Raw genomic sequence first — 23904 nt, 5'->3', positions numbered from 1 at the left:
TCAGTAAATCTGTTGTAAATAATTGTATTTTCTTTTACAAGAGAATCTAATAGCTCTTCTATTTCTTGGTTTTTACGGCTATTGGTTCAAGTTTTCATTGTCATTAATAGCTCTCTACTTAAATTACAATTGGATTATTTTAATTTTCTTAACATAAAATTAATTTTTAATCGAGCTGTTGCAAGATTAGCATTGTCTTTGCTAAGAGCTTCAACAGTTAATCTAATAGGCTTTAGAGTATTTTCTAATTCATTTAATAATTCAACATTAATATTTTCTATTAAATGTACACTTTCAATATCTTGCAGAGCTTCTTTAATGATATAAAATAATTTTAAAAATCTAGATACCATTTCGATTGTTGAGTTCCAATGAGTTCTTATGTCTAACACTAGCTGAAGTTCATTTCCTAAAACTATTTTGATCTTTTCTTGCAAAATATTATTTCTCACAGAAGAACTTTTAAAAAATTAAACAATTATACAAACACTTTTTATATTTTCTTCTACATTGCCTAAATTTGTTAATTCAACTTATCCGTACTCTTCAACGTCACCATCGCTCTTGTCAGAATAATAATTTTCATCATGATCATCATTAATATCATCTTGACCATGGTCATTTCTATCTCCATCAGCACCATCTTCATCTTGCAAGAGGGTAATACTTTTCTTTTTATATAGTACATCACAAACAGCTAAGTGTATAGTGTGACTCAAACACAAATTATAGAGACTAGGAGATTCTCGTCCAAATTTTATCATTACACTTGCACCGTCGCCGGTTATACCAGCTATATGTTTTTTAAAATTAATATTATATGTGTTTAAATGTTGTTCTACTTTTTCAACTAACTGTACAGCTGTACACGAGTTAAAAATTTTCACTAAACCCAGATGATAAACTTCAGAGTCAATTCCATGCAAACTGATATTAAAATATTTCCAAATTTTTATACTCATCCATTCATCAAGTGTAATGCTAAATCGTCTGCCTTTTTAAATTTTTTCATGTAACAATTCTAATATTTCCAACTTCTTTTTTTCATAAAACTTATGAATTAAATTCATAACATCTCTTTCGGCTTTAGGAAGATTATAACTTGATTTTACTAAACTTTCACAAATAAAACTAGACTTTTTAATCGCCCTAACTGATATACCATCAAGAGCGGCCATTTTAGAGACAATTTCTTCTAAAGACTTTCTTGCGACGGAAACAAAAGTGTCGATAGTTTTAAATTGTTTGGTTTCAGAATTTTCTCTTATTTCTTCCCAGAAATTCCATGTTTAACTTTAATATGTTTATTCATTGCTGAAGTATTTCCATCTTTGTTTGATATTATTGTTGAACACTTATTGGATTTTCCACTTTTCAAATCGGTACATTGAGTTAAGTATTCCAACACTTTGGAGTGCTTCGACATAATGGGGCTGTAATAAATCTTCTAGTAAAATTATGATATTTCACTTTTTTCCTAAAATAGAGACGTAATTAATAAATGAAAAGTGTTTTTTTAAATATGCGCTAAAAGAATTAACTTATTAACTTCAATCTTTCTAATGAAAATTTTTTTTATATTAGCGAATGCTTTTAAAACATTTGCTAATATAGAAACATATTATATTAGCAAATCCTTTAAAGCATTTGCTTATATATAAAAACATTCAATTAGAAAAAATTTAAGTTATGAAGTTAATTCTTTTAGTGTGTATTCGGACATACATGGAAACATACATAAACTTAACTGTTCTCAAAACATCTAAAAAGCCATGGTCAAGTTCATCTTTAAGTTAGATTCACAAACCTTACTACTATATTTTTCTAGAAAAGGTAGGTATCTATCCCTGCTTGCTCCAAAAACTTTTATTATAAAACCAATAAAAGTTTTTGGAGCATGCAGGGATAGGTGCAGTAAAAGAAAGAGACTTTGCTGAATGACGAGTCAAGCAAGAACAAGTTTTAGTTGATGGAACTAGAGATAATAGCTCCTTTGAGCAGTGACCATGATAGTATCTACAGAAAGGAGAAAGAGATGCAACTTTATGACAATAGGAAGGAGGCTCAAGCTTAGAAGATAGAGCAGTCCAACTACATTTACAATGCGTTTTTGGACCTTTTCTAGAAGAGAAAGAACATTATTAGAAGAAACAGCCCAAATAAGACAACAGTACTCCATACAGAGACAAATAAAAGATTTGGAAGTAGAGAATGGAATCAGGAGAGAAAATGGCAAGCACAATAAACTATTGATTATATATACACGCACACACACATATATATATATATATATATATATATATATATATATATATATATATATATATATAAATAGATATATATTTATATATATATATATATATATATATATAAATATATATATATATATAAATAGATATAAATTTATATATATATATATATATATATATATATATACAGTGGGGTGCAAAAAAAAAGGCCACACTAATATTTTTTCTTCATTTTAAGTATAAAATATATAATCAAGCAAAACAAAAAAAATTGGATGTGTCAGTGAAAAATTTAGGACTGAAAAGGTATGTTTATATATAAACTAATATTTACATAAACAAAATCTTTAAAAAAAATATTAATATGGACACATATTAATATTTTTAAAACGAGAAAACTCAACTATTAGTAGATTGGTAAAGAAGTATAAACACACTGGTAAAACTGAAAGGTCTGCTGGATCTGGGAGAAAGCCTAAAACTTCAAAAAAAGAAGATCACTACATTCTTAACGCTGTCAAAAAAAATCGTAAAATCACATGTTCTGAGATAAAACTAGATTTGAACCTTACTAATATCTCAAAGTAGACAATATCTCGCAGAATAAAAGCATCAGGTGATTTTTTTTCTGGAAAGCAAATTAAAAAACCCTTTGTTAGTGAAATCAATCGAAAAAAACTATTAAAGTGGTGCATTGAGCACAAAGATTGGACATGTGAACAATGGGCTAAAGTTATCTGGAGCGACGAGTCTCCTTTTGTTTTGTTTTATAATGGTCAATCTCACTGTTGGAAATTAATTGGGGAAAAATTCAAGGGGCAACAATTAAACATGACAGAAAGATTAATGTTTGGGGTTGTTTTAGTGCACACAAAGTTGGAAAACTTTACCGGGTGAAGGGCATCATGGACCAGCATATGTATCATAAAATCTTAGTTAATCAGCTTGGACCAAGTATAAAAGAACTTTTTCCTAACAGTGACTACATCTTTCAACACGATAACGATCCTAAACATACAGCACGGTTGAATAAAAGATATCTAGAATCTAAATTAATACCAGTTATGCCTTGGCCAGCACAGTCTCCTGATTTAAATCCAATAGAAAACCTTTGGTCTATATTGGATAGAAAATTGAAAGATCTTAGAGCAACAAATGAAGATGATTTGTTCCAAATTCTTCTTGATGGTTGGAATGCTTTGCCAAACGATTTATTAAAAAGACTTGTAGATAGTATACCTTCTAGATGCGCAGAAGTCATAAAAAACAAAGGATGGCCAATTAACTACTAAAACAGCTGAAACCTAAAAAATGCTTTACAAATCCTAATTTCTTTTTATTATATGAAATATACAATGATGTTATAAACATTTTTATCAAAATTGTCCTATATTACTTTTATTATATGAGTCTTACTCATTTTTTGTTGCTGTTTTTATTAAAAAAATTAGTGTGGCTTTTTTTTTGCACCACCCTGTATATATATATACAGGGTGGTGTATATATTTCTACTTTACAGAAATGAAGCTATCATTAACTTTGTAATGACATTGCCTTCTTCATCACCCATTTTGTGGAAGACATTGCCTACAGGTAAAACCATAATTCTAGTACTGTATACAATGGATTTACTTAACACACTGGTAGACTTTTAAAATATGCATATTATTTTATAATTAACTTTGATATTAAATTTATAACAAACAACACTGAAAACCATTTCAGTAAGCAGAAATAAGATATCAGTAAATAGGTTTATAATACTTATACACAGTATATATAATATATCCTAAACTGTTTTGTAGGAACATTAAGCCATTCTGGTGAATATATGGCAAATGAAATAAAGAAAGTTTTAGAAGAAATTAATCCTAACAAAGTTTTGGGCATTGTGACTGACAATGCTGCAAATATGAAAAATGCATGGACTCATCTAAAAGATTATTATCCCCATCTTTATTGCTATGGATGCATTTCACATGGTTTAAATTTACTGTTCACAGATTTTTTTAAATTGACAACTTTAAGTGTTTTGATGTCACAAGTAACTGATATTGTTAAAGAGATAAAAAATTCTCATTTATCTGTCGCAGCATTTAGAGATATACAAAAAAAATCAGCTGGTGTATGCATTTCCTTGAAACTACCTGTACGAACTAGGTAATACAACTAAAAGTATAAACATAACGTACATTACAAAAAAAAATTGAACTATGTAACTAATTTTATTATGCAATCATATAAATAGATTTAGTAAATTACTTTACTCTAAATTTATTAAAGTTATCATAATTTCTTTGTGCTTTATTTAAAGGTGGGGATCAACTGTAGCATGCTTAGGTAGCATACAGAAAAATAAGTAACCATTAAAAACATTGGCTATTTCTGAAAACAGTGGACTTAATTCAGCAACAAAAAATATTCTTCTATCAGATGTTTTTTGGGACAGGGTTGAAGGTTTTTTTAAATTGCTGTCACCAATAGCAGATGCAATAAAGAAAATTGAATCAAATACTCCCATGTTATCTACTGTTGTGGAAACTTTTCACTTCTTGGAAGACCACATTTTTAAAAACTTAACAGTTAGCCCATTCTCAAAAAAGGAAGAAGAAGAAGCCAAAAAAATCTTCAAGAAAAGAAAAGATTTTTGTTTAACAGAAATTCATTTGGCTGCCAATATACTAGATCCTAAACTTCAAGGCAGAGTCTTGACTGGAGAACAAAAGGTATTTATTACACATAATTTATATATGATTCTTAAAACCAAATACATTTTAGCCTTGGGCACTAAAAGTAAAATTTTTGAAAAATTTAGAATTATTTTAAATACTGCTTCCAAATTTGAAAATACTATTTAAATTAATAAAGTAATTGTAAAATTATTGAAAGAAAAATCTTTTTTTAGATTGATGCATGTGAGGCGATACACAACATTGCTGCAAGTATGCCTGAAGTAAACAAAGAAAGTATGATGTTTGACTTGGCTAATTACCAATCAAAGGGTGGTACATTTTCAAAACCTTTTATTTGGACTGCAGTTGGAATAACTCAACCCATAAATTGGTGGAAAAGGTTGTGTTCCTATACTGAAATATCAAAAGTTGCATTTAGAATTCTTCAGCTACCAGCTTCAAGTGCAGCATGTGAGAGAAGTTTTAGCACTTATTCTAACATTCACAGTGCAAAAAGAAATCGCTTAATGACTGAAAGGGCTGGAAAACTAGTTTTCATTTCACAAAATTTAAAACTTGAAAATGTTGAAAACACTAGTTATGAAAACGGTATAATCATAACTACTCCTCAAATTAATAACGCAAGTGTAAATAAAGTTCCTAGCACTTCAATGCCTTGGTCAGAGTCTGAAGCAGTTATTATAGAAAGTGACAGTGACTTTGTTTATGAATCATTAGATGAAGGTAGTCTAGGGCGGGAAGACTCGGACTCAGAAAGCACATCCATTTAGAATATATTTTATAGTTTAAATAGATGTTAAAATTACTAAATTATTGACTTTTTTGCTTAAATATTTATACTTTTTTTTAATTGAGTATATACTACACTACACAGTGCTACACTACTTTGCACTAAATTAATAACGAATTGAAACTAATAAAACATTATTATTCAAAAATATAAGAATATGTAAATTAAATAAAGTTAAGGCTTTTTTTATAGGGGCTAACTGGCAATATAATTCAAAATATGTAACAAACAATGTAAGACTAAACTATTACATAATAAATATTAGGGTTGTCTATTTCTTTAAAGATTTGAAGTCTGATATTAAATAAACATGATATTGTTTATTAGTATATTTAAATTATGAAAAATGGTTATTTTGTCATGGACAAGTATAGTTTCTGTATATAATGAGTGTAATATTCAGGATGCACAACAATATTTAATAAGTAAAACATGACAAATAAGCATTCTCATACAATATACCTAGATTTATAACTAACTTAATACTAAACCGCCTAATAAATATACTTAATAAATAGCTCTTTAAATTTTTTATTAAAACATTTACTTTAAATTGGTGTTTATACATTGTATTTGTGATTATAATGATCATATACTACAAATAGACAGAATAAAACAAAAACTCTTCCAAATTATTTACCAAGAAAAATAAAAAACTTAAAAAGTCAAATAAAACAAAAAACACCAAAAAACCCAAAAAAACACGTTTTTTGCCCCAAAAAAACACAAAAGGAAAAAAACGCATTTTTTGGCAACTCTACTGCTGCATATTATCTAAACTAACGGATCCTTGGATACGTGGTGGATTCGAAGTGCTTACAATACCCCCTTCGTACACGGGCACATGGAATATGTTTAAAAAAATTTTTTTTTTGTTGAAAATATTGTAGTAGACCTCCTTATGGGGTATGTAAATTTTTATTAAAATATTAACTTTATCAAAGTATAAAATAGGACTAGTTTGCACAAATGTACACATTTTGTTTCAACTATTGTTTTGTTTAAGTTTTATAGTGAAAAATGAACAAAATGAAGTGTGTACATTTGTACACATGGTGTATGAAGGGGATACAAAAGCTAAGGTAAGTTTTATCATTGAACTCTAAATCAGTTTAATCCATAAACCTTTATACAAGCAAAAATTATTTTTTTAAAGCTTAAAGTTGAGAAATTGTTAAAGGAGTGGGTAAAATTGAAAGATAAAAGAAAAAGAACAAATCTTGCTAAATTAAAAAAAGACATTTATTTGAAGAATAAATGAATAAAGTATTTTGGATTGGAGAACATCCTCATGTTATGTTTGATGAAATATTAAAAGATAAAATGAGAAAAGTGAAAGACAAGGAAGAAGATATTGTAAACTTTAAGTGCTCTAAATCCACATCTTATAGAGCTGCAGAGAACATAATATCTGCTGGAGCAACAGAAATAAGGGAATATATAAATAACAGTGTAGTACCATCAGATTCACTAATGACCATTCATTTTGATGGAAAAATAGTAAATTAATTGACGGGAGGAAAGCAATTATAAAAAGATAGAATTGCAGTTTTGGTATGGCTTGAAGAGAAAAAAAAATTACTTGGTATTCCTCCAACAGAGTCTAGTTCAGGGTTTAATCAAAAGCAAGCTATTTTTGAATTAATAGAGTTTTCTGGATTAGGAGATAAAGTTAAATGTCTCTGCTTTGACACAACTTCAGCAAATACAGGAAGATGGCAAGGTACTTGCATGAGATTAGTTCAACAGATTCAACACTCATTGTTTCTGATTGCATGTAGACATCATGTAATTCAGCAACACACAACTCATTTTTGGAAGATTTACCCTAGCAGCAAAACTTCTGGTCCAGAAAACAAACTATTTGAGTTTCTAAAAAAAATTGGAACTGTATAGATACTGAAACTAAGGAGCTGAAAAGAATAATAATACCACCTGAAACATGGATATATATTGTAAAGTTAACTGCTATTCAGTTTTGTAATATTGTGATCAATTTAAAGATCTTTAAAAAGGTGCTATTATAATTTTGATTTTGTTTAGATATTTAAAAGAAACAATTGTAACAAATTAAAAATATATTAAAAATTTATTAGGATGGAAATGTTAGAAAAGATTACCATGAGCTAGCTGAACTTACTTTAATGGTTCTATCGTCAAATAGGTTTAAATTCCATTTACTGGGGCCAGCTCACCATTCAAGATTCATGGGAAAAGGTTTATACTATTAAAAATTGTTTCTTTTAATGAATGAAATCCCAAACCTTACTAACAAAGAAAAAGAAGAAATAACTGGTATGGTTTTATTCATTTCTCTTTTCTATACAGAGTGGTTTCTAAAAGCAGAGATGAGTTCTTTAGCACCAGCACAGGTATCTGTTCTTTTAATATTTTATTAAGAGGTTAGAAAGCTTGTTATTGATTAAAATGATTCAAAATGTTTATTAATACATTAATATAATGTTAATTAATTTTTATTAGGATATGAAAGCTTACTGGCGAATGAAAAGGTTTGAGGAATGGAATCTACTTGGCTCCCAAGCTGTTGCGAGCACTATTCTCAGACAGACTTGGTATTTGGATCCCACTTTGGTAGTTTTTGCCCTAACAGATGAAGAATGTAGGGAACGCGGTGATACGGCTAAGTAACTGTATAGTTTATAAAGATGTCCAAATGAAACTTTCCCTTTGGAGTGCCAAATAATGGACCAAGCTATATTAAAAAGCCTTAACTTCATTAAAGATGAGCCTCCTAGTTTAGCTCTATTAATAACAGACAAGTTGTGGCTAGTTTTTGATATGCTTAGACATGGAAAAACAGAAACTCAATGGATGGAAACACCACCAGAATTTTGGAAATTCAATGATTTTTATCTAGATTTTAGAGCAACAGTAATTGGACTTGATGTTGTTAATAACTGCTCTGAGAGGGCGGTAAAATTGGTTCAAAACCTAATAAACAGAGCATATTCTGAGGAAAAAAGGCAGGACACTCTTCTCTTTACAAATGATTACAAGAAAAACAGAAAAAGCAGGAAAAAAAATTGACTATGATAATGCTGCTAGCAGAAAAAAAATCTAGTTTTTTAATTTATATTTTTTTGTTAAACAAATTTTTTAACTGTTTTTAATTTGAAAAATTGCTTTGTTTTTAATAGAAAGCTGTAATAAAGATTATCATAAATTTACTAGGATTACTGAATTTCAATTTAAAACAAATTTTACTTTGAATTTGAAGTTTTTCGTAGTTTTAAAAATTTTTTTTTTTTTAGTTTCAGAAAAAACCATTTAGTTTTGAATATTTCATTACAAAAAATATTTAATCATTCCCTTATTATTCATTCCCAGGCCCTCTCATTTTATTATTTCCTAGATTAAACCCTGTAGCTCAATACAAGTGAATTTAATATAGTACTGCATCAAAAACTTAATCGAAAATAAACTTACTAATATGAATTTCAAAAAAATATTGCGTAATATTTATGGGTTTTATAAAATCCAAAAAACCCTAAATTTAGGATTTTCTAAAACAGTTTTTAGAAGTTTTTTTTTTTTTTTGGAAAATAGAGCCTGTTTTATTTAGATTATATAGGTCTTTACAAACAGAAATAAAAAAAAAAATTAAAAACTTTAATGTCTTTAATGTTAAGACTTCCTCCAAACTGTTTTAAAAATGGTACTAAACACTAGAAAAATTGCCCCTTTTACCCCCTGGGGGGACCCTTAGGATTTTCAAAAATAAAAAATTAAAAAATCCTAAATCCTAAAAAGTACTAAATCATGGTCTGGGCAGATGATAAGCTAGGACTTTTTTTTTTCAGACATGACTTATTTTTGAAACACCCTAATATATAAATATATATATATATATATATATATATATATATATATATATATATATATATATATATATATATATATATATATATATATATATACATATATATACATATATATATATATATATATATATACAGATATATATATATACATACATATGTATATATATATATATATATATATATATATATATATATATATATATATATATATATATATATATATATATATGTATGTATGTATGTAAATATCTATGATAAATAAATATGTATGTATGTATATATATATATTTGCATAAATATAAAACAAAGAATTAAAAGAAGAAAAATAACATGCTTACCGTAACTAGTCATTTTAAAAATTACTGTGTTATTTGTTGTATTTACAGAATAATTTAGTTCTGGAATACTAAACAAATATGTAACATCTGATCCATTTACAACAGCTTTAGATAATAAATATTTATTGATTATATAACCTGCAACATCGTTTAGAACTGGCATTTGGCTATCAAACTGTAAACCAGAAATTGGATTCTATAAATGTTATAAAAGTAAATTTTTCTTTTTATGTTTTTAATTCCCATTAATTAATTTCCTAAATTACTCTATATCTAAACTTACATTTTCAGAACAATGCAATTTGTAACTTAAATTTTTAAAACACTACACTTCTTAACCTACTTTTTAAAATCAATTAAAAAATAATGTGAAATATAGTAGAGCCCTGTTAACTCAGACTCTGAAGGGGTGCATATTTTGTCTGATGGAGTGATTGTCTGAATTAAGTGAAGCTCACGTTATGTCGGACTTTATGAAAATGTCTGACATGTCAATATTACATGCATATGTATATCAAGATTACATTACGATATTGTGTTTTTTATTTTTGGCCATCCATACAATGTTTGCTTTGGAATGCCATATTTATTTATCATAGATACAGATGTGTCTCCTTTGTCAAGTTCTTTTAGTATTATGCACTTTTTTGTAATAGTTTATTTTGTGAGCTTTTTTGAGCAACCTTTGACATTTTTAATTTAAAAAATTTTATCAAAATTTTATCAAACCAAATCAAAGATATCAATGAAAATGCTTAGTTATGTTTAATCATATTTGACACAAAGGTATTTTATTTTTGAGTGTTCAAAATTTGGAATTTTCATTGAAGTATTGGAAGTTTTTTTTATTATATGCACTTATATGCAATTCAAAATAAAAGTCCTAGTAAATTGATAGAGAAAGTTCAAAGGAAATTTAAAATTTGTACAACTTAGTAAAAGTCTGACTTATGCAAGGTCCGAGTTGAAGGGATTCTACTGTAATAAGCATTTCTTAACAGAAACTTTAGTTTTTCAATAACTATATATTTTGAGCTACATTTTTCAATAATTATGCATAGCTATAAAATTTTAACAAACCTGAATGGGAAATGAATAATATAGTCTTCGAATAGGTGACAGATGGCTATAGAGATCAACAGTGAAATTATACAATCCTATAGTGCTTTCTGGAATAGGAATCAAACATTCAAATGACTTAGATATAAACAGTGATATAAAAAAACCATTGGTCATTTGATCAGTAGAAAATGTAATCATTTTTCCCAATGTCATTTCTGGAATTTCGTTATAATATACTTCATTACAAAATAAGCTAGCACTTCCACCAATCCACACCAAGTCGTTTTCTAGAACATCATTTATGTTACTTTGAATTGATATCTCAATAATTCCAGTTGAATTTAATGAGAATATAAACTCTAAAATAACAAATTACAAATTTTGTAAAAAATTAACATTCAAAAAAATAAACCTTTAACAAATTTACTTTTAGAGAACTAAACATAAATGCACTTTACATATGTACCCATACACACAATTCAAGACACTAGGGATTCGCATTTTTACCTTTTTTTTTTTTTTTTTTCAATGAATTCAATGCAGACTAAAAAGATGAGTAACAATTTTCCACCTTGTTCCAAAGGACCAAAAATTTAAAATTCTTAGTGGTTATCAAATAGAAGAAGTCTTGAGGGTACCACAGGCATGTATACAACATATTTAATAATCAAACATATCTAAGTGATGAGTAGTAATAATTTTGCTCTTAACTTTGTTGTATTGACTTGCACTAAATATTTTTAAATTTAGCCTAACAATGAGATCAAAACTCATTCATTCCTTAAAAGTGCAAATTTTATAAAAAATAATTATGCAAGTTCCTTTTGAATCTATATACATATATATATATATATACAACCTGTAGATGTAGTCCGAAAGTTTTTTCCATATTTTGTTGACAAAAAGTAAAAATTAAAATGCAAGACGGGAATTTTTTTATTTTATTTATTGATAGACTGCCTGCCCCAACCAAACCCTCAGTCGATGTAGCAACACTCCCTTACGGGTCAGGCTAAAAGATAGTAGATGTAGCAGCACTCCCTTGCGGGTCAGGCTATTTGTCAGTTGATGTAGCAGCACTCCCTTGCGAGTCAGGCTATAAGATAGTCGATGTAGCAACACTCCGCGCATGATTTACAGTAAAAAAAAACAACAAAAAAAAACATTTTATTAAAAAAATTAAAAATAAAAACATTTTATTAAAAAAAATAAAAATAAAAACATTGTTTATATTGTTAAAAACATTCAGAATGTTTTTAAAACATTCTGGTCAATTAAATTTGCGTTTTTGTGGTTTTTTTGTACGATTTATTTGTAATTAAATTAATTACAAATAAATCATTAATTTAATTACAAATAACGATTTATTTGTAATTAAATTAATGGTTTTTACTTTCGTCCAACACGCAAATGTTGGACGAAAATCAAAAGTAATTAAAAGTGACGTATGTGTTGGCGTAAGAATCACTTTTTTCCTTCCGCTCTTCCCAAAGACAACAAACTATAGATCTATATATATATATATATATATATATATATATAATATATATATATATATATATATATATATATATATAACTTTGGTCCCGGGTAGAAAGGGATTAAGTCAATTTTTCATCAAAAAAAAATTTTTCCTTAGATTCAAAGCTTAATTTTTGCTAATTTTTGTTGGTCCAATTGGCATAAGTCAGTGACGAATATTACTCATATTATTGAAAAAATAAATAGAGCATATCTCAACATGATTGTTTCTATGTTCGGTAGAAAAGGCATATGATGACTTAAGCCGTTTATAACATTTTACGTCTCAGGTACATAAGGCTTAATATGACTTACGCCTTTTGTAGTGTAATTATATCTCATGTAAAAATGGTATAAGTCAATGATAAAAATTAATTTATTATCATAAAATATTATAATCGGTATTAGTGATTACAGAATTTAATCTCTCATAATAATATTATATGTTAAGTTTAAACTGCAGTTATACCAACAGAAAAAAAAACTAATATTTAGCTATTGTCGTGTTACCTACATAGAGTTATTTATAAAAAAAACAATTTATTTTTGTCCATCTTTCATTCTTTTGATAGAATGATAATGAGTTTGCGCTCCAATATTAGTTTATTGTTGACACTTGACATTTTTGTTGTCGATTTTTTTTTTAATCACTCTGGTTTTGAACTGAACCTTTTTTTGGAGTTCAAGTTAAAAACAACAAAATGAGGAAAAGAACTATTCAAATGGTCAATATGACTAGTTCCTCAAAGCATTGTAAACCAGGTAATATTATAAATAATAAAATTATAATAATAACAAACTAAATTAATATTAGTGTTATACTTAATAGATAGCAATCAACGCTACAACAGGAAAAACAGAATATTCTCAGATGATTCAGGTAAAGCACAACATCAGTATGTTTCAGTAATTTTTGTAACATTAAAGTTAGGTCCAGACCAACCAATAGTATTATGTGATGATACCAGAGTATCTTCTGAAGAAACTATTCAGGCCGACATGGGTAAATATAAATAATTATAAAAATGTTTTGTAAAAGTGAACTTAAGTAATCTTAATTTATTAGATTAGTTTTTTATATCTTATCAAAATTAATTTATTAGATTATGAAGTTCATGATGGCTCATTGCAAGAGGCACCATTCCATAATACTACAGGTACGTATTTAAATAAATGATAATATTAAATAAACTACAAACTATAATTTAATGAATTATCATATTTTTTAGATAGTGAAAATGACATAGTGAGACAAGCTAATGAACATATTAATTTTGATAAACCTTTTGGAAGAAAATTAGAAAGTTACGTACAACAAACCATCAAAAAGGATTACCTTATGTTACTGCAAAAGGTAAAAGTATACCTGGTCGTTCTAATGAAAAGCCTTTACAAGTATGTCGCTAGAATTGTAAAAGCTGGTTAGAATCTCATAAAAATACTATTTTTAATGAGCATTGGAGTCTTGGTTGTCATACTAGAAGACTAGACTATATCGCTGCAGCAGTAACTAAAACAAAAACTGTAGTTACAAGAAAGAGAGTCGACACATCATTAAAAGAAAGAAATGTTACTTATCATTACTATTTTATTGATGGTAATCATAAAAAATGTTGCAAAAATGTTTTTTAATCACTTTAGACGAAAAAGAAAAATTTGTTAGAACAGTTCTAGAAAAAAAGTACACAAATTCAGTTACAGGTATAACAAAAAAAGATCAACAAGTACTTGGACCTTCACCAAATAAAAAAAGTGAAGCTACTATCATAGATGTACATAAACATATTCTTTCATTCCCAGCATACAAAAGCCATTAAACATGTAAAACAAATAATAAAAAGTATTTAGCATCTCACCTTAATCTTAAAAAAATGTACAAATTATAACGGTTGACAACATCTGAACCAGTTAGAAGAACAATATATGAAAGAGAATTCAAAACTGCCAATTTATCTTTTAAAGTGAGAAAAGCCAACACCTGTCACAAATGTGATTTGTTTAAAATGAGAATTGAAATGGAACAAAATGCTTAAATTAAAATTAATTTAATTAATGAGCGTGATAAGCATGTTAAAAATGCTGATGATGCTTACAGTTTCAAACGCCTGGACAAAGAAAAATCAAAATTGGATTCAACAAATATTTGCATTTTTTTTTGATCTTCAACAATGTTTGCCAACACCATTTTTGGAGACCTCTGTGGCATTCTATAAACATTTGTACTGAACATATAATTTAACAACACACAATCTCGCATCAGGACAAGCTTCCTGTTATTTGTGGCATGAGGAAGTTGTTCGTAGGGGAGGCAATTAAATTGCATCATGTGTTTTCAAGGACCTTACGAAACTACCAGATACTATAAAAACAGTTACTTTATATTCTGATTCTTGTGCAGGACAAAACAAGAATTTGCACATGGTCAGTATGTTCTTTGCTCTGTTATCAAAAAAAAAAACGTTACAAGAAATCAATCACACATTTTTGGAGCCAGGGCATACACATATGGAGTGTAATTGTGATCATTTACTTATTGAAAAACAAAAAAAAAAGTCAGAAACCATTGTAGCTCATCCAAGGGATTGGGCTACATTAATAAGTTGTACTAAAAAAAAACCATTTCATGTAGATGAAATGAAACAAAGTGAAATATATGACTTTGGTAAGATTGTAAAAGGCCCTTTAGTCATGAGAAAGACTAATGAAGATGGCAATAAGTTTATTTGGTATGATGTTTCATAGGTCAGATACTGTGCCTCAATGTTGGGTAAATTATTGTATAAAACTAGTCTAAGTGAAGAAGAGGAATTTAAAACTTTAAATATGATTAGAAGAGGATCAAAAAATATGGCAAATACTATATCATTAGATCCATCTTATGATGGCCCATTACCCATACCAAAAGAAAGAAAAAAAGATTTAATTGATTTACTACCATTAATACCGAATATTTATCATGAATTATATAAAAATTTAAAGAACGATCAAAATGAAGATGCTTCATATGACCCAGACCTGAATGAAAGTGATTAATAATGCGATTCATTAAACAGTTTTCAATTTTATTATGTTGTAATATTTTAATAATATAATAACATTTTTTTTTTTCAATTATTATATTTTATACTGTTTTAATTTTTTTTAATGTATTAGTTTAGTGTACTTAATGAGTCACTTGAAGTTTGTTTAAGTTCTTCATACTTTTTTTTTTCAATTATAATGTTTTGTATTAATTTTATTTCTATAAAAAAATAGGTGCCAACTGCCAATATTGTATTAGTGTAGGTACTTAATGAGTGAGTATATGAGAGTTGTAAAAGTAATAAATTTTTTTTTCATTTCCTACAAATAAAAATAATAAATGAATATACTATAATTATTGCTTATTAGTTTATTACTATATTCTTTGTAATAGACATTAGTGTACCTGTTCAGTGATATTTATATCTGATAATTTATGTATTTGAAAAGTCATGTACAAAAGACATAAGTCAAAATACCTGAACTCAAAAGGGCATAAGTTGTGGACAAGAAAGGCATAAGTCAGTAAAAGAAAAATCAAAAGGGCATAAGTCGTGGATAAAAGGCTTAAGTCAAAACTAGTGAAATCAAAAGGGCATAACTACAGTTATCTCGTTAAATATTCATAGTATTAACAATTTTAATGGTTACATGTATTAAGAATGTAATATATACAAAATAAAAATACCTTAAATATGTAAGGATATAATGAACTTACACGTAGGAATTTTCAAACATTGATACTGCTGTCTCAAAAAGTTGGTCAAATTGACTTATGCCCTTTCTACCCGGGACCAAATATATATTTATTTATATATATATATATATATATATATATATATATATATATATATATATATATATATATATATATATATATATATATATATATATATATATATATATATATATATTTATACAAATATATTTATACAAATATATTTATACAAATATATATATATATATTTATACAAATATATATATATATATATATATATATATATATATATATATATATATATATATATATATATATATATATATATATATATGTATATATATATATGTGTGTGGTTGTGTGTGTGTGTATATACAGATTCAAAAGGAACTTGCATAACTATTTTTTACAAAATTTTCAAAACAGTAGTTTGGTTTCAATTATAATGGCCCCTTAGGGAAGATGAATTAAAACTAAAACATTGGTTTCAGTTGAGAAAAACATAATGCTCTGAGAGCCTGATAAAAAGGGGCATCATTCACTAGAGGTGCAACTTTACTTCCTTAACTCTCATCTGGAGCTACATTTTATAAGTAATTATAACAATAAAAGAGACCTCACAGAGAAGTAAATAAAGAGACCTGACAAAGAAGTAAATAAACAAAACAAACCAGAAAACATAAGAAGACCTCCCAGAGATGTAAATAAAGATATCCTTAATACCCAATAAGCAAATACTAAAACTACATGATAATTTAAGTAAATTAAAATAACTAGGCATACTACTAACTAAAAAACAGTAAGGTCTCTACTAGATTCAATCACAACTAGATCTAACAACTAAAATCAAACTGAAAATACCATGAAGATAAATTATGCAAATATATTTGATTTTTAATATCTCAAACTCTCTAACGGATTGTGTAAAAAACTGTTTAACTTTCAGTAAAAACACCTTAATTACTTTGTGAAAAAATGAATAACAACAAGGCAAAAACATTTGGAAAAATTCTGTAACATGGTGTTCCTTCAAACTAAATAACTTTTTAACTTCATTACCGATTTAAGTTTCAGTGCTAGGAACTACCTTTCATTTTCCATATTTTGTGTTGTATAGCAAAGTATTTTGAAATGTTTTCAAAGCATCTTCTAATTAAACATTGGAAAGGAGTAGCAGACTTTAAGACCTTTATTTTCTTAAAAAAAAAAAAATCTTTCAGCAAGAGTTTGTGTCATCAAAGTATTTTTTGAAAAAAGTTATTAAAACATAAAGATAACAAGAGAAAATTGACATAAAGACCAAAAATACTATTTAATATCCTAAAAATTTCATTTTACTGAGGTTCAAGATATAGAAAGAATTTTTGATGAAACAAGCATAAAATGTCATAAAGGACTGGAATAAAAGTTTAAAATACACAAAAGTTCAAGATAATTAGTATTCAAGATATTGAGAGTCAACTGCAAACAAAAAGATTAAAATCATGAAACTTTTTTGTACCAGAAAAGTTACTGGAAACATGATCATTTTTTTTTTTTTTTTTTGTTTTTGTCCCAACAAGGCTTCAAGCACCACTATTAAGTTGGGAGTTACTAGAAAAAAAATAATTATCAGACATAACTAAGCATCGAAGGAGTGTTTAAAAATGATGCTTAATGTAATAAAAGTTGCACTTTTATTAGTTATAGAGCAAGTTGACACAAGACATAAAAGGTAAAGGTTGTAATGATGCTAAAGGTTGTATGAGTCAGGCTTAAGGTTGTATGAGTCAGGCTTAAGGTTGCATGAGTCAGGAAAACATGAAGATGGAAAAGAGTTCCAAAAGGTTAAAGACAAATAAGAGATTTGCAAAGAATCAGGGAAAAGAAAATGACAACTATGATAAAGAGAAGCAACCTTATAAGATGCTAATTTAGCAATCGATTGTATATATGGGTCAGTAGTGAATGATAATCTATGAAGAGGTAAAGAAGAGGACTCAGTGAAAGGTTTGTCAATCATAAATATAGGAATGCTGATAGTACTGCGACAGTTGTTTGTGGTAAATAACTGAGTTGTTGGAGTTTAAATTCACAAGCCACTGTGAGCCTGAATCTGTTGCAGAATTAAGAACAGATTCAAGATTGGCTGCTTGTTTTAAGCTATTCAAAAGAGAAGACTTTTCGTCAAGACAAGAGTATAAAATTCAGTCATCAGCAAAAAGAGCTACTTTAGATGTAAGGTTGTCAGGAAGATCATTAATGTAGATAAGAAACAAAACAGGACCAAGAATAGAATCTTGAGGAACCCCAGAAGTTTCTGTAAATAAAGAGGTGTGTTGGCCTTTGAGGATGACTATAATAAAGCAGTTAGAAAGAAACGATTTAATAATCTCAAAAAATTTTTCCAGATACACCATATGAAACAAGCTTATGGAGAAGACCAGCATGCTAAACTTTGTCAAAAGCCTTAGATATGTCAAGAGCAACAGCCTTAGCCTCTCAGCCTCCATCTAAGGCACGATAAAATCTTTCAGTCGCAGCAGTCAGCAAGTCAGCCATAGAGTGAAAGGATCAAAAATCATTTTGATTGTCTGGCACTAAATTAATTGACTCAAGATGGGATGGGAAAAATTTGTTTATCAAAGACTCAAAGACCTTGCTAATAACAAAAAGAAAACTGATCGGCTGATAATTGGAAGGGTCAAAATATTCTCAGGAGTTTTTGAAAACTGGAACAACAGATGCCATTTTCTTTCATGACTCAGTCAAAGGAATTATTTAATAGTTTAGAGAGAATTAAAGAGAGTCCTAGAAAAAAATTTTGTAAGACTATGGCAGGAATGTCGTCTGGACCACAAGCCATAGAAGAGTTAAATTGAGATATAACTTTAGCAATAAAGCTAGAGTGATTTGAATGTCTAAATATGAATTAACCTGTTTAATTAGAACGGAAATAAGATATTGGCTGTAAGATTCGAGAGTCGAAATGGAAGAAAAGCTCTTTGCAAATAGCTCTAGTAAATAGTGGGAGAGGTAATAAGATTAGTCCCACAATAGAGAGATGGAATGTTAGACCTACATTTGTTAACAACACTGTTGAAGATTTTCCAAAAATCTCTAGGGCCTAACTTCTGAGATAAGATAAGAGATTTAGTGAACTGAAAATAATGGAGCTTAGCACCTTACAGCACCAATTTTTACATCAATTTTTTGCAATAATAAATAGCTGTTTGTTCTCAAGAGAGTTGTTCTTTTGAAAAAGATGAAAAAAATGATTATGATTAGATATAGCAGCTGCACAAGAGGTTGAAAACCATGGAGCAGAATGAGGCTTGACTTGGAACGGACGAGAATGAATAAAAGCTTCCATTCCTGCCTATATATAGGAGGTTAAGTAAGTGGTGCATTTTTCAGTTGATAGGGAAAAGATATCAGTTCAAGGATCGTCAAAAAGAAAATTGCGAAAAGAATCCCAGTTACTTTTAGGGTAGTAGTAAGTAGTGTAATAATAGGGTAAGTGCGAAAAGGAAGTGTGAGATGAAAAGTTTAAGGAGATCATTGCATGGTCAGAACCACCTAAAGGAGAAAAAGGAGAGACTGAAGACAAGCTAGGATCAGAGAAAAGACATAAATCAAGAAGTGAAGCTAGATGATTAGGGTTGTCAGGAAAACCAGTCTTAAAGTTAACTATCAATTTAAGAGATTGAGAAATGCAGAAGTTATAGGCTTTAGTGCCAGCAGGGTCAGTGGCATTAGAGCCAAGCCATTCAGTGTGATGAGCATTTAAGTCACCAATAACAAAAATATTGGCAGAGGGGTAAAGAGAAAGAGCATGGTCAATTTGATCAGAAATTAAATCTAAAAGAGTGCAGTCTTGGGAAGAAGGAGAATGATAAAGAACAAAGAGAAAAGCGATAGAGTGAAGAGGTTTTAGGCAAAAGCACATAAAAGAATGGTCAAAGGATTTGAACCTGATTTCACAACAAATAGGTGGATTGATGCGTAATTATACCTCCAAGCCAAGCATGTGTTTATTGCAGTCTTTGTGATTCAAAGGATAGTACCCATTAACACTGAGATCAGAAAAAGGAATGGCAGAATTTAAGTTAGTCTCACTAAGAGCAAGCAAGTCTGGTGAATTTTGAAAGAGGTAAGATTCAACTAATGGAAGGTTGCTTTGCAGACCACAAATATTTGTAAAAGATATATTAAAATAGTTAGGTGATGAGGATGGCTTTTTATCTTTAATATTTTGGGTTACTTTTGCCATGATTTAAGTTTAAAGAGAACTTGACTCATTCATAGATAAAGCACAGCCTCCTAAGCAATGCGCTATGCAATTTCCTCAGTCCTGTTAATTAACCCTAAGTCGTAACAGGGCTCCTTATATGGCCTCGATAATGCGTACAAAAAGCATTAACAGGGACACCATGCATGTGCAACATGACACAGTTAATACTCTGATAGTTTGCAGCTGTTGATGGAATCAGCCTCTCTGAGAGCTACCACAGAGTTCGGGAAACCTTACTACCAGCCAGCTTCAAAACCATTAAACTGAGATTTATTACAAATAACTAAATTTTAATAAAAATAATAAAATAAGATTCAACAAATTTTTTGGATGATGGCTAATGAATTTTAGATTTATAACCCTAGCCTAAAAAAGCTTCAAAAAATGTCAGATTATTATAGTCGGCATTGCCAAATGCTGATCCAAGGGCTGCATGATACTTAAAAAATTTAAAATTTCATTTTTAACAAACTTACTTTTAACAACAACAGCTGTGATTGTTACAGATTCATTTGATAAAGAAGCAGTTGTACAATCCAATTCAAAGGGACAAAAATCTGCAGAGCTATTAAGTAATGGTCTCAAAATCTAAAGTTTATATAAAATAATGATGTAAACAATCAATTAATAGAATACATTTAACATTTTCATGAAAAACAAAGCTAGTAATTGTTATTCTACTAAAAAAAGAATCTTATGGATCATCACAAATAAAAAGTGTGACCTTTTTTTAGTATTTTTTTAGCAAGTGTGTGTGTGTGTGTGTGTGTGTATGGGTATGTGTATGTGTGTGTGTGGGTATGTGTGTGTGTATGTGTGTGTATATATATACATATATATATACATACATAGACACACATATATTAGTGTATTATTTATATATATAAGCACATAAACACACACACACACACTCATATATATACGTACATATATATAAATACATATATATGTATATATATAAATACACACACACGCATATATATGCATGTATGTATATATATGCGCGTGTGTGTATGTGTATATACATTTTTTTATATGTAAAATTTAGTTTGCCTCTGTTAACAAATGTTAATAAACTTGTAAAAGCTATTTGCTTGTTTGTTTCTTATTTATTGATTTTTTAAATTAACTATTGGTTTAAACATTTACATAAAGTCTTAAATGAGTTACTTTTTTTAAATTAAAAACTTTTACATAAAGTCTTACATCAATTTTCAAAGAACCTTTAGTAGAAGCTTTAACTATTAACTTTGTAAAATGACCAGAAGTTAAAACCACTTGTTTTAAAACATAACCATCTGAAAGTTTGCAAAACTTTGTTGTAGTAGTGTTTAACAAAGACACATTGAACCCGTATGACAGTCTAAGAAGATCTAAATGAAATTTGTTTAAAGAACATAAAAAAATAATATATCATATATACTATTAGGTAATATATGTAATAATATGAATATATAATTTGTGCAAATTTATAGATCAGAGTACTAGTTATTTCTCTAATCCAGCGGTTTTCCTGGGGACGAGGATTCTGGCCCTAACCCTAACCCTGACTCTGACCCAACTTGGATTATTCTGGTGGTTCTCTGGGTACTTGGATAAAATATTGAAGGGTAACCCTCTCCAATGCTGACAAGTACCTACACAAGCATTATTGGGCTGAAGTTAATCAACTATATCAGTTTTAACAGCCTCATAACTAAAAACAAACTCAGTTGTAATTCATCCTCAGAAACAAAGAATGAAAATCCAAAATGAAAATCCAACAAAACACAATCGCAGCCTTATACATTAGAAAAGATACATAAAAATTCTTGGTTATCCAATTTAGAGATTTTCCATAAACACTCTTCCATCCTATTAAGAACGCCTTTTGAGACTGCTGGACATTCAGGATCATTGTTCTATAATCAGAAACAATTCTGTCTTATATAGTGTTTATCAGGTAGTGGATGAGGCAAAGGCCAACACAATAAGGTTTCACTGAAACTTATAAAAAGATAAAATGCTCATGAAAAAGTTGTGTTATTCTACAATGAATCAACTTTCCTAAAAAAAAATTCCAAATTAAATAACAAGATAAAAAGATATCAAATTAAAGATGATCAAGTTAAAATAGCTGTAACTTTTCTGCTGGTGATGCCATTAAATCAATTCACAGTGATCGAAGTTGATATGTTACCTCAAGGAAGATTTTTATTTTTATTTTTTACTGGATCAAAGATTAACTAGATAGGGGTCTTCCATAAAGTGGTACACAGGTATTGGGGGAAAATGTTATCCAAAAATGTACAAATGCATACAAGAGAGGGGGAGTTAAAGACAGCAAATACATATGTGGTTAGACTCCCCTCCTTTCTTTCCTGCTTCATTAGATACAAAAAAAATTTAAAGTTTTTTGTTTTTAATGTTATGAAAAATTTTGTGTTGGAGAATGGAGAGGTGATTTTGTAATAAATAATATGTACATTTTTTATTACAATGTACGCATTATTTATTTCCATAACCATACTTATGTACATGTTTTAACTTAAACATCAATTAAAATACTCAACAAACTTATCTTCCAAACTTAAGAGATTTGTCTTGTTTGCTTTTGTGATTTAATTGTTTATGTTAAAAAATGGCTAACCTACAAAAAGTTGTTTTTCAATTTTTTTTTTTTTTTTTTTTTTTTTTTTTGGTTCTGCATAATGATTTATTTAATCATTGAAGTTCTTTAGCATGGTAAATACTATAAAAATAATATTTCACATTAGTCATTACGGGTTCATATCTTTTTAAAAAAATTGCAGCCTTCAAGTTTCTAAGCAATTTTATGATTATTAAAAAACCATAACGCCCACACATAGAATATTATATCACCACCTGGTGCCCTTATCTTAAAAAAGATATTAATGCAACTAAATGCGCATGAAATTTTTAAAAAAATACACTATGAATACACTAATGTGCTAAACTTGCTAAACTACATTCACTAAGTGACAGAATTCTGTGTGCTAATGCTAGCCAACAAGAATTGTTTATAGTTCCAACTTCTAAAAAGGCCTTATCATTATCTATGTTCCCTGTGATTATACCCCAAAAGATGTGATAAGCATAGCATCGGTCAGTCAATAAGTCACCAACGACTTCATTGTCTTGTACAAAAAAATTTGGATTTGGATTAGCTTAAGCTGAGCTAAAATTATAAATACATTTTTTAAAAATTATTAATATATTTAAAACTATGTGAAAATGTCAATATTAACAAGCTAATGGGCAATTATATTGGTGTATCAATAATGGCCAATATTGATATGCCATTCTAATATTAGACAAACAATATTGGAGCAACATTAACATGCTAATACTTGCCAATGTTGGAGCAATATTGTTTACCATTATTGACTTAATATCA

At 28.4% G+C, this 23904-nt stretch overlaps 1 protein-coding gene across 2 annotated transcripts in view; it reads right to left on the bottom strand.

Moving 5' to 3' along the window:
- The window catches only part of LOC136084073 (uncharacterized), a 185511-nt gene that overhangs the window by 122123 nt on the left and 39484 nt on the right, over positions 1 to 23904 (bottom strand). For both annotated transcript variants that reach the window (XM_065804189.1, XM_065804190.1), the window contains exons 5-8: positions 21714 to 21880; positions 20984 to 21095; positions 10993 to 11333; positions 9913 to 10108 (exon numbers count right to left, since the gene is read on the bottom strand). In XM_065804189.1, coding sequence (XP_065660261.1) covers positions 9913 to 10108; positions 10993 to 11333; positions 20984 to 21095; positions 21714 to 21880 — 816 coding nt within the window. The remainder of the gene's footprint in view (positions 1 to 9912; positions 10109 to 10992; positions 11334 to 20983; positions 21096 to 21713; positions 21881 to 23904) is intronic.

The sequence above is a fragment of the Hydra vulgaris genome, chromosome 08 (genome assembly GCF_038396675.1).
Source record: "Hydra vulgaris chromosome 08, alternate assembly HydraT2T_AEP".
Classification (NCBI taxonomy): domain Eukaryota; kingdom Metazoa; phylum Cnidaria; class Hydrozoa; order Anthoathecata; family Hydridae; genus Hydra; species Hydra vulgaris.
This window is presented reverse-complemented; position numbering and strand designations above follow the sequence as displayed.